This window comes from Zosterops lateralis (assembly GCF_965231275.1).
Source record: "Zosterops lateralis genome assembly, chromosome: 2".
In the NCBI taxonomy this organism is placed as follows: Eukaryota; Metazoa; Chordata; class Aves; order Passeriformes; family Zosteropidae; genus Zosterops; species Zosterops lateralis.
In genome coordinates this window covers 40321212-40334229 of record NC_139763.1, presented here as the reverse complement: position 1 = coordinate 40334229, position 13018 = coordinate 40321212, and the positions used below count along the sequence as shown (strand labels likewise).

Below are 13018 nucleotides of genomic sequence, written 5' to 3'. Positions count from 1 at the left end.
AGGATGCAAAACCAAACCAGAACAGGCAGCTCAGTATTGAAGCTCAGGGCACTGCTGAAAAGGTACATTTATTTCTGTCTTCAGATAGACTGAGATAAAGGTAAGTTAATGTATATTGTAGATTTTATATTTGATGTACATTATTGTGTATGAATTATGGTGCTTCAAAAGAATGTGTCATAGTCCTGTTAATATTTTTACCAATTCAATGTGGTTGACTCGAGGCAGCATTACTTTCTCCTCCTCAAGTCATCTCTAAATAAAAAAAAAAAACAGGTAAAGCAGCATTAGTGCAGTGCTTTCACTGAACTGTAGAGCTTAGTAGACTGTGAGAAATTCAAAGTTCATAAATTAAAACTCAACGTAATTCTGAGTTACGGGAAGTTATAGGTGGGGAAGTACAGGATGCGATTTCCCAAGACCACAAGGTAGTGCAGTGATGTCAGTAGAACATCTGAGATCCCTCTTTCTCCTTAGGCTTATGCTCCAAACCAGTTCTCCTTTTTACTATGCTGTGCTGTTTGACTAACATGAGACTTACACAGAATCCTTTGGTCAAAACCTCATGAATATTAAGCAGATATTTTATGCAGTATGGGAAATGTAGACGCATCTTTTTTTAAATTCAAATTCACTAACAGTGGAATTTATGTCTTGAAAATGGGTCGTGGCTTCTGGCTATTTCACATCTTCACAGGGAAAAATGTACTCTTGTATGGAAGGGACCAGAATATTTCTCAAGCTGATATTTCAAGTCTCATGACTCTTCAAATGCTTTTTTAAGTGTGCCATTCTAGTGCCCCCTGTGGTGTCTGGGCTGGTTGGGTCTCCTCTGGACAGGAGGAGGAAGGAAACAAAGGACAGGTCAAGAATGCTAAACATTTTGTTGTTGTTGTTGTTGTTGTCTAGGAGCACATTTAGCTGTTGCTGATCTGATTGAGCAGAGGGGATTTAATGCTCTAAGGGTACATAAAGGCAGGAAGAGCACTCAGAGAAGAAAAGAAAAAACTCGTAAGAGGAAGGCTTTCTGAGAAACAACGTTATAGAACTAAAATAGAGCAACTAGAGGAAGGAAGGCCATGTCCTATATATACAGAAAGGGAGGGGGAGATCTTCTCCATAGTAACAGGGAGACTAGAGGAGGAGGGAAAGGACAACACAGACTGAAAAAGGTGTTTCAACAAACTATAGAAAAGAGAGATTGTGGTTTGCTCTAACCTGCTCACAGGATCTGTGGGCTTTGTGCAATACAAAAATCCCTTCAAAATGTCAGTTTAACCTAAGGAAATGAGGATTCATTATTTCTGGACAATTATAAGGCTTGTATTTTCATATTTCTTCTTTATGTTCCAAATGTCTTACTGTTACAAGAGTTGAAGCTTAGTTGTTAAGAGGAAGTTTCAGTTCTGTGATTTGCACCATACCTATGTTACTGCTGTGTATTTGCATGGTTACTGTGTAGTTACAAGATGTTTTGGCACTGGAGCATGGCCAGGTTTTGCAGCAATATTTAATACACAGTATTAAATACACAGAAGTAGTCACTTGCATGGAAGTCCCAGGTGTCCTGAAGGCTGGGTTTTTTCTGAGTTTCTTGATGTGATTTTACTGATGCACTGAGAAGCCCCTTTCGCTTTTTCCCCTCAGTTATTTCTTGTACTCTTTTTCCCTCATTAAGTTCAGCAGCAATTTTGTAAAGTACTTGCAGGACCTGCTGTTGCACCTCTTGCCAGGCAAATCCCAAATTTCTTAGTAAAGAAACCTAGCACTGTACTAAACCAGGTCTATCCCAATGGATCTGAGACATCCTTTCCTCCTTCTGTTAGCACTTTTCCTTAGTTTGCAGTGATTACTTCAATTAACTAGTAAAGCAGTAACCGGTCCAAATTTTGCTTCATAGGAGACTACAGCAGTTTTTGTTGTTTAAAATAAAGTATTTCACTTAAACACCTACTTTCATATTACGTGGTACAGATGATCTTTTTTGGTTAAATGTTTGTAGTTCTTTTTGCAAAAACTGACACTAGTGTCTGCTTTCAGGGTGGGATGATTAACTGGAATAGACTGTTTCCTCCTTTACGTCATAGACATAATGCGAATTATCAAGATCATCACCCGTCTGAACAAGGCATACCTCCACCTACTGAGGTTTCTGAAGAGCAGGTAAACACTTTCTACTTTAAAATGGCATTAAAAATTATTAGGAATTAATCTCTACTTATTTTTTATCATCTGTTTACACAGTTTCTCTAATGGTTTCTATAGCAGCAAACATTAGAATATAAGGTAATGGTCACAGTACAGAGACAGTGTACTGCCATTACCATCCAAACCAGAGTTGCAGAGCTACTTGGGAGTTTTTACTTTTATGTGTTACTGCTTGTATTTTGTATGTAAAAATGTTGATAGTTTCAGTAGTGGAAACTATTCAAATCTGATAAAATAAATGTTTCAAAGAAAGAAGAATGATAAATAAATTTCATTATTAGTCATGTAGACATCATCTTTGCTGAAGTCCCCAGCTTAAGTTTCCAATTCAGTCATTTTGGGTTTTTTTAAATAAGAATGTTATGCCAGCTGTGGACTGCAAAACACGCTTGGGCTAAAACTTGTATGTTTCCCTCAATAATGTGGTTGACCGATTCCTTATACTAATGCCATAGAGAACTTTATGTCCTTTCTATCAAGTACAGATTTAGACTTACAGACTTTTGTTGATGGTTTTATTCTCAAAGGGATGATTATTTACTCAGAAATTTAACAATTTAAGATTAGTCTTATTCCTGCATTCAGGATTTATTGCACGCAGTCAAGTTCTCCAAGTTGTAGCCTACCTGCAGTTAGCTGTATTGGCCATTTTCTAGTTTAAGGTCTCTGCTAGGCTTGAACAAAAGAAGGTTTATTTTTCTTTTTCCTTTTTTATAAGGAGATAAGTCAACACTTGGTAGCAGCACTGTCATTTTTAGTTTAAACTGAGCTTGTCCCAAACAGAAGTCTTTTCTATAATCTGATTTCTAGCTTTGACTGGATGTTAGATTATGTCCAAAATGTTCAAAACTTTTAACTGCATTTTTTTGACTGCAAACTTCCTGGGCTACATCTAGAAAGGGAAAAAAAAAAACCAAACAACGAATCCCAAACCCAACAATGCCCCCTCCCCCCTGCTGCCCAAAACAACAGAACTCCAACTAACAAACAAAAAGAAAATAAAAATAAAAACACCACACCAAAAAGCACTTTCTGAGGCAAAACCCAGAAACTGGACAGCCAGTTTTGGCTGCCCTGAAAGCCTACTCAGTGCCAATATGAGATGGACCAAAAGATTTCCCTGCTGTCTTGGCTGACTTATTTATTTTATTGACAAATACCACTTATGGGGACTTCTGTTTTTGGGCCGAAACTAATGACATAGTTACTAGTCTGACTTATGCTGGATTCTGACCCAAGGCCTTTAGGCCCAGATTTATAAAAGCAATATACACTTACATTTTCTGATGCATTGAGGACGTAGGGCTCACTTGATTGCTTTCATTTGCAAGGCCCTCTGGTTACCTTGTAAAGAAGAAGTCATTAAAACACCGTTGGTTTTTCAAGACTGTACTAATAATGACACAAGTTGTCTTAAAATAGCAGAAATGCAAGGGTTTCATCTGTTCATCACATTAAGGTCTGTGAGCATTTGCAATGCTTTTGGTACAAAAATCTCTGCATTTCTTGTGGGGTTTTAGCATCTTTAGTTACTGTTGCCAGTTGTACACTCTGTTTCCTGGAGCTGGATTCATTTCCTGTGGTTAACATACGCTCAGATGAAAAGAGGTTTTTGTTGTTACTATTCCCCGTGATGCTTGATGAATATTTCTGCAAATAGGAATATTACAATTCTGTCCACCATTTCTTAAATCAGAATTTATGGCAACTGCAATAAAAACTTTACTTCTGAAGTGTGTTTCTGTGGTTAGTTTTTATTCCACTGCCTGCCCTTTTTCTCATAAAAAACCACAATCTTATATGAAAAATAAGAGTTACAGGTTACAAAATCAAGTTTGGACTTAAACTGTTGTTGCAGAAGTGTTGAAAATAACAATTCATTTCTCTCCCGACAAGAAGGTGAAAAAATGTGGCATTGGGTTGCAAGGTTGATGTTCTGACAACAAGGTAGCTGTTCGCAAATGTGTTGTGGTGGTGTGTTTATATTAAGAAAAGGAGGACCTGCACCTCTTGGTAAACTTGGCAGTTGTATACTTCTCAGTAAGTCACCAAAGCAGAGATGACTAAAAATAATGAAAGCTCTGGAGGTGTCTTAGAGGAAAGAAAAGCTGCTTTTGATGGCAACTTTCTTCTAACAATACTTTCAGTGCTGGTGCCTCACATTGGTCTTACACCCCGGGAAGATTCCTCTTGAGATGTTTACAGCCTCTTCTGCATTCCTGCTTCACTCTGCTGCTGCAGGCTCACTGCAAGCAGAGGAGGAGTAGCAGTAGCTCTCTGACAGCTTCTGCAGCCTGGAACTTCCAGGTTCAGGAGTTGTGGTGTCTGGTCATAAGGCCCTTAGAAGCAGGACGAGGAATACTTTATGCTGCCAGTGGCCACAGTTACTTTTACATGCCATTCCCTGCCCTCCCACACCTTGTTTTTCCACTTCTGGAAGATTAATTATAAAAGTGAATGAGTTATATTGTGACTTTCAGTCACACCAAAGTGAGACTTACAGATTTTAAATGTACTTTAAATTAGTATTTAACCATAAATTAAATTTGGTTATGCATGCATTGCCTTTTTACATGTGGTGCTTTGAATATCTGTTAACACAGAGCACAAAGGTTAGGTGTCAAGTACATGATATTATAAAGAGGGCTGGTCTAATGGTTATTGATTTAATAAAATCACTGTCATGCCCTTTTCCATGTAATTCTTCCATCAGATGTCACTGATTTTTTGCTTTGCAGAAGTTTTTAGAAAAAAAAAAAGGTGCTTTTTTGAGTATATGTAGAAGCCCTCCAAGAACTTTACTAAACCAATTTAAGTGTTGGACTGCCTTTACTTTAGGATTAACTTTAGGGTTTGCTAAAAAAAACCCAACACCTGGAATGAATAGTTTTAATGGGGTTTTTTATGCCCTCTGGAGAAGTAGATCTTTCCAAGGAAAAGAGCTGAAGATTCATTCTGGATAGGTTTTCTCATGTGTTCTATAGTTCTGTGTTTTGGTCAGTGTTGGTTTCTTGAGATCCTGTTCTTGTGGAGAGCAGCAAGACCCCGGGTCAGATTGTAGTTGTCATGTGTGGTACCAGACTTTGGATTTTACTGTTTTTTCAAAACTGGACCAGCCAGGTGAAAATACAGGTGTGGCATTTTCTGCAGTCGGCTTGGGATTAAGTAGCGGAAAGCAGTCATCATCTCTGTGGCAACATTTTGAAGCACACTGTCCTATATAGGTGTTTTATCAGTGGAAAAGTGATTTCTGACATTATTGACTAATGTGCACACAGTGTGAATAAAACTCTGGTTTTAAAGTGGTGTTACTTCATTTCTTTTCCAGGTTGCACGACTTATGGAAATGGGGTTTTCCAGAGGAGATGCTCTAGAAGCTCTGAGGGCTTCAAATAATGACTTAAATGTAGCCACTAATTTTCTACTGCAGCACTGATGGTTTTCTGTGTGAAGGAACTTCACCTGATGGGTTTGTACACGCCTGCGAGAGGATCAAAGCCACCTGCTGGGCAGACTCACTAAGGTCGGCCCTGCAAGAGCGTCGGAAGAGAAACGGCTTTGCAGGACGGGTGACTCACAGGGATGTTAAGAAATGATGTGAACTGTTCCCAAGCCTTCAGATCACTTGGTGGTTTCTAGTCTGGTTATCCTTTTCAGAGTAACTTTAGTTTCTACTTGTAACTGAATATCACCTAAATTTATTTTTAAATAAAGTAGGTGGGTTTTTTCTTGTAAATCCTTGTTTGGCGTTATCAGACTTAATGATTAGAAAAAAAAATGTTCCAACAACTACAACAGCTAGATTTCCCTGTCAAGAAAAATCATATTTTCTTCATTTACAAGTCTAATTTCTCTAGCTTACATGTTATTTTACAGTACTTGATTTTTTATTACAATAATAAGAGGTTTGAAGATCACTTAATTTTTCAACTCAATAAAGGGTTATGGGACTATTATGTCATTCTTTGCAAGTTTTATTAATGCCTGTAATATTTTATTTCTCAAATTTCTTTTTGAATAAAAATTGTCATTCAGCACATAATAGACAGAGGATGAGAGAAGATTAATGTGTGTATGGTGAGCTATGGCAAGTGACCATTGTAAATTTGAATTTTTACAAACTGAGTGAATTGCTGTTCAAATACGGGTCATGAAGATACTCACTGGAAGCAATAAAGGTGAATTGAATGATGCAATAAGAACAGAACTGGAATGATGTGAATGACTTCCATGGCTAACTCAGAGATGACTTTTGTAACAATGGATGTATGCAGTGTCCTATGTGCTTGCTGCTTTCATTTTTTTTTTCAGCTGGCTACATACTGTCTTTAAGGGAAATTACAAAAAGCTAACTTCTACATCTAATTCTAGTTTTCTAGTGTCAGAGATGAGGACGGCCCTGCATTTGCTGAATCCTCACTGTCTGAAGCAACTTAGTGTTGACCACAGGCTGGAAGATTAACGTTAGGGGTGATCCAGGCTGACGCAGGAGGCAGCAGGACAGAAGTGCCAAGTTTGTGCCATGCTGGGTTTGAAGTTTAGATTGATTCCTGCATCAGCTTGCTTGGCTTGACTCTTGGAAGTGCTCAGTGTATCAGCACCTTAGGAGTTGCAGGAGGTGGGGTGCAAAAAGGGGAACATTTCTATAAAAGCAGTCTGAAGGAATACAAGATTCCAAAGTGCAACTCCACGAAACCAATCTACATGCGGATCTTACACATTTCACGTATGTTTCTGTATCTGCTTGTGCGTGTACAGCATGTACATATGTGTCTGTTCCTATACACACGGGCATATTTAATCCATACATGCATTTAGAATAAGGTGTGGGTCATAAGAAGTGTAACGGAGGCAATAACAGGTGCATAAGGAATGTTTTGGAAATCCACATGAACACTGTGAACCACAGCACAGATCTTTGCAGTCTCACTTGGCCTGGAAAACGTACCAGGAAATTACAGGACAAGGTTCAAGGGGAGAGAGAGATACTTCCCTTTTAAGACTGATAAAACTGAAGAAAGTCCTTCGGGCATACAGGTCCTTTTCTAGAAATTGCATCAAATTTGTGCAGCTTTCAGCACATGACATAATTTTTAATTAAGTCAGTGTTCCGTATATATATTTCTTTGGTATTTTGCAGTGAGTGAAGTAAGGGGGTTTTGGAATGACAATGTGTTTTCTTGGGCTTTGATCAATCTCCTTCGGGGTTTGGCTTGCTTCTATGATCATATTATTTAGGGAGAGTCTGTTTTTTAATTGAAAGGTTTTGTTTGTGTGAAGCTGAAGCTATGTGTGTGTGTAGACCACAGACATTTCTGTACCCAGGGAATTCAGGAAACCTGCTGTCTTGGAAAGCAAAGGATACATGTAAGAAAAAGAAGTCTACCATAATTTGTATATGCAGAGTACTTAAATGTTTTGAAACAAATACAGGTTTTAATTTTGAAACATACTGATTCTTCCTTCACAAATATTTTATCCAAAAGCAGCAATAAAGACTGGTAAATTACTTCAGAAATCAAATTTTGTCGATAGGAAATAAAAGTCCACTTATCCCAGAGTAAACAAACACGCCCTTTCCAGACATTGCCCTGCTGTAGGGACAAGCCCAAAAAGTATTTACTCCTTGGAATTTTAAAACATATTGAGTGGCATATGGAGTATGTAAGTGGATATTTTCCAAGTCTAAATCCTTTCTTACTGTTGCCTGTACAGGGGGTATTCAAATGTCATGGTTGCCTGGAAAATCCCATTTTACTGGGCATTCTGCAAAACATGGTTAAACTTAAGGGGGAAAATGCAGGTCTTGGTGATGTCAGCTGAAAACTCCACTTGATTGTGAGAAAAGTTTGTGTGCGAAATGTGTCTAGGGTTGTAATTTCCAATTTAAAAAAAAATATAGAAGTGGGAAAAGAAGGGGTCTGCTGTTGAAAACAGTTCCTGTTTCATGCAAGAACTACAGAAGAAAGATTCACATGCTAGAGCTGTAAAACAACTCAGTTTCCACTTTATGGTGAGATTTTAATGAACTATTTCTGGGAATGTGAGGAGTCTGTTCTTCACAGCCTACGCTGGGTTTGTTTTGAATGTCTCATCACACAGTTTCTAATCTGTGTGTGACACAAGACATTTTTTGGGGGCAACATGAAGAAGGCAGAATTCTTTTCTATGTATTGGATTTCAAGTTCCTAGAAAATTAACTCTAGTTCTAGTAAAGCCAAGATTGGTTATTTTGAAAAAGTAGTTGCTGCTGTTAAAATTTCCCTACTAGACTGGGAATGTCATCTCGTGAGACAGCACTGGAGTAACTTACTGGGAGACTTTCCTAGATAGTTATGTGACACTTAGAAATACACCCACAGTGAGGTTGATATTTGTGTAAATCCACCTGATAAGCCACCAGGCTCAGGTTCTCAAGCCTTAACTTTTTGCCAAGATGGAGATTGGTTGGTCTCAAAACCTACCAAAACCATTTTCCTCCCTCAAAACAAGTGTTAAAGGCTGCCTGTTACTGAGCGAGCACAGGGACTGTCACAGCTGGTTCACACACCAGCCTGTGCTGTCTAGCACTTAGCAGTGCCTTTGGAATATGTGGTGGAGAAAAGGTCTTGTTATTTTTGTCTGGAACAGAGGAATGAGCCAGAAAAACTTAATGCAAGGTACTGCATTAAGGGGCATAAAGGGCAACATTACTGGCTCCCCCTGTTTGTATGCATATGTATATATATATGATTATATATATGCATATATGTGTGTATGCATGTATATATATACAGAGAGTGAGTGAGAATATTTATGTATTGGTTCAATGAATTTAAGTGGAGCTAAGAGTTTGTTAAAGAAAATTAAAAGTCTGTATTCAAAGAGCTCCCCTCTCTCAAATGTGTGTATTTGGAGTATCTGTGCAGTTGCAAAGGCACCAAGCTTTGGAAACACTCTGAACTACAACTGCTATTCTATGAGGGGAACTGCATCTGTTTGAGGATAAATAAATGCACAGCATTCATTTGAACTAATAGAGGGATTTGATGCAATTTAATTCTTGTGTATTCTTCCAGAAGAAAAATCTACATAATATTAACTTTCTCTCTGTGGTGACAGTAATCAGTATTTTATATAAATGAGCATGTTTTGAACAAATGAACTGTTTTACTAGGAAAGTCACATGAACACACAAACACTATATGTGTTTTTATATACGCATGCATGCATATTTATATATATATATGTGTGTGTGTGTGTAAAATGTGTGTGCATTCACTTAAAAATACTGGTTTAATTTTTAGTGGGATTACATTGCTCCTGTTCCCATATATAAAGGGATTCTTTCACCACAGAAAGTCCACTCTGAAATTCAAAGAGGGTGTGTGCTTCCAACAGTGTTTGGTGCAAATATGAGGTAAGACACCAGTGGTGGGAGCAGAGGAATGTTACACCCAGACAAATGGGTGTGACTGCTGAGAATCTCAACACATTGGTAGTTCAGCTGTCATCATGTGTTTTCCAAAGGAGAGTTTTAAGAGGAAGGAGAAGTTAGTTTGACTCATACCTGTGTTGTAGGGGACTGTTTCTAAACCTGAATGGTTGCAATGGAGAAAGCCAGAATATACATACTTTAAAAATGGGTGAAAATTTCCAGGATCGTGGGTGAACTGAAAGCAGGATCTGACCTTTTGACTGGGGATAGGTAGGGACTGTAAAGTGTCATGTAAGAGTAGGAAAGGAAAGGACTTGAGAGAGATGAGGCAGGTGGAACTGAGCAAACACAGAGAGTTCAGGAAAGAGAAGCAAAGTAGAACTGAGGACAGAAAGAGAAGACCTGCTTAGAGAAACGGGACAGTGTTGTTGCATTGCACTTAGTTCAGTTTTAAAAGAATTCACAAGATTTCATGTGGAAAATGAAAATTTGCAAGGTTACAGCTAATCTTGTACTGAAAATCCACTATATATATTTTTTTTTTTAGGAGTATCTGATAGGGGAATCCTCACATTTTATTTGGTCAGTTTTGCAGGAGGTGGTACATGTGGCAAATGAGAAAGCAGTGTTAACCCAGCAGCTGGGCAGTGCAGCAAGCCCTGAAGCCACTCGTATGTGAGAATGCAGATGCTTCCAGCTTCCAAAGCAGTTAGTCCTGCCAACCTGACTTCTCCTGGCACCTCTCCATCCCAGCTGTGGAGAGACCTCCTCCAGAAAGGACACAGCTCCTCACAGGTCCTGCAGCTTTTCCCACGGAAGGTGATTTATAATTCCCTGTTCTATGAGAGCACACCACCTGTATAGTGGAAGTGCATTGAGCCCTTGTGCTTGCCCCTCACTCCTTCTGGTCATTTGCTTGGTGGGGGGCAGAGGCACACGTGCACCTCTGAGGAGAAAACAGTTGCCCACATCTGGCCTGATCAATCACACTAGGACTTGTTACTTGGCCATGAGAAGCTTTTATTTTAGTAGATATGTGCATCATTACATTACGATACTTTACTGCCTTACAAACATAACTTACAAATATGTACGACATGCAATACGAACATTTCAATTCAGGACAATATGAAGCCCAGACTGAAGTGGTGTGAAAGTTGGAAACCTCTGCTAAGGGAAAAAAGCTGTTCTGTCTGAGCTCTGTCCAGCCCCCCTGCCATGGGCAGGGACAACTTCCACTAGACCAGGTTGCTCAAAGCTCCATCCAGCACAGCCCTTGATCACTCCCAGGGATGGGTCATCCATAGCTTCTCTGGGCAACCAATTCCAGTGTCTCACTACCCCTGTGTAAAGCACTTTATCCTAATATCTCATCTAAACCTGCTCTCTTTCAGTTTGAAGACATTCCCCCTTGTCCTGTCACTACAGGCTCTTGTCAAAACGGGCCCTTGCCAAAAGTCCCTCTCCAGCTGCTTTGGAGGCTTTAGACTTTAGCTTTTCAGTGCTCTAAGGTGTCCCTGGATCCTTCTCCAGGCTGAACAACCCCAAGTCTCTCATCCTGTCTTCAAAGAACAGGTGCTCCACAACCTGGATTATCTTGGTGGCCCTCTTCTGGACTTGCTCCAACAGGTTCATGTTGTTCCTGTGCTGGGGACCCCAGATGCAGTATTCCAGGTGAGATCTCACCAAAATTGAATATAGGGACAAAATCATCTCCCTTGGCATGCTGGTCATGCTGCTTTTGATGCAGCCTAGGATATTCTTCTGATGCAGACAGTATATACTATATCCTATATCCTATATTGGTGCATGTATTACCTGTTGTTGTATGTCCACAAAGTGTACTCTCTGCCCTCAGATAAAAGTGCAATCTTCTCTTCTTAGTACAGCAACAAAGCAAGGATTACCTGCATGCTGTGCAGTTAGAACTGCACACGGAATGCCTTCAATCCCAGTGTGCCGCCGTGTGCTTCCCACACACGCCGCTCCACAGTGTGGCTTACGAAAGGCGCCACATTCCTACGTGCCAGCAGACGCGTGGGGGAAGCACCAGCCTCGTCTGTCATCGTCTTCTTAGATTCGTGGGCGTCTTTCTAACACCGAGCAAAGGTTCCGACTCCCTCTCTCGGCGGGAAGCGGCGCTGTCCCTCCCGCCCGGCGGCGCCGTCGGGGCACTGGCCCTTGGGGGTCCCTGTGCCCAGGGGGGCTCGGGGCTCTGCACCTCGGGGCCGCCGGGGCCAAGGCAGAGCAGCGGCCGGGCGGAGCCGGCACAGGGGTATTAAAAGACATGCAGATGCTGCACCTGGGGACGTGTTTTAGCGGTGGCCTCAGCCGTGCTGGGTTAATGGCTGGTCTCAGTGATCTCAAGAGGTCTTTTCTAACCTAAGTAATTCTGTGTTTCTGTGATTCCAAGGGATCGCTGGTGGGGCAAGGCATGGCAGCAGGTGGTAGCTGCTGGGCCAGCGGGGTACAGCAGGGATCATGCGAGGAGCTTGGACCGAACAGGTGAACAGCCAAGTGTAGGGAAATGTGCCTCTAGACAAAATGCTGTGTATGGCTTCTCTTCAGTTTTAGGGAAATGCTCCTTTTTCAAGCAGACAGGGAGCACCCGCAGGTGGGCAAGCTAGTCTGGGCAATACAGGGTTCTTCAGAGTTCTCCTTTGCCCAGATTCCTCTTCACCCACTCTGCCCAAGTCCCTTCCTTCTCCATCTCATGGATGTTCCCTCAGCTCTGGCTAATGCCTGCTGTCTCCAAAAGCAAAGTAACCCAGGCTGGTGTCCATCCAGAGGAGGAAGGCCAGATCTCTCCTGCATTTAGCAGCACTACACCCAACTCTTCAGCTATTTTCTACTCCAAAGGCTCCTACTGGTGGTGAGAGGTGGAGGTACCTTTCTTAATAAAATACTTCTGAGAAAAACAGAGTCCAATAAGGAGCAAACAAGGTTTTATTTATACTCCACCTTTTCCTAAGAAGGTTCGGTCACAGATTGGCCTTTTCTCAGCTGTGGGCTGCAGCTTGGCAAAACATCTCAATGTCTTGATCTTGAGTAGGAGGGTTGACACTGCTGCAGACCCCTGCTCTGGTGTTCACATGGAAACCAATAGCTACGAACCACTGGCAGCCCCCAACACAGCCCTGTGGAATTAAGTTACAAAGATAACAGAGCCAAGCTCTTCATAGCATGAGCAGGTGATGTTGGGGGCAACAGCCACCAGCTGTGGATGGGGAGGTTCAGACTTGACAATGGGAAAAATGCTTTTATCCAGAGGGCAATGCAGAGTGGGAACTGTCACCTCAGCAAGGGGACCCTCCTTGCCTGGAGTTTCCAAGCCTTGTCTGGATGAAGCCATGTCCAGCCTGATACTGTGCAAACCACAGTCCTGCTTTGGGT

At 41.0% G+C, this 13018-nt stretch overlaps 1 protein-coding gene across 1 annotated transcript in view; it reads left to right on the top strand.

Moving 5' to 3' along the window:
- The window catches only part of UBAC2 (UBA domain containing 2), an 87665-nt gene extending 81501 nt beyond the window's left edge, over window positions 1–6164 (top strand). The window contains exons 8-9 of the mRNA XM_083854308.1: window positions 2041–2163; window positions 5537–6164. Coding sequence (XP_083710434.1) covers window positions 2041–2163; window positions 5537–5644 — 231 coding nt within the window. The 3' untranslated portion in view covers window positions 5645–6164. The remainder of the gene's footprint in view (window positions 1–2040; window positions 2164–5536) is intronic.
- The last annotated feature ends 6854 nt before the right edge of the window (window positions 6165–13018 follow it).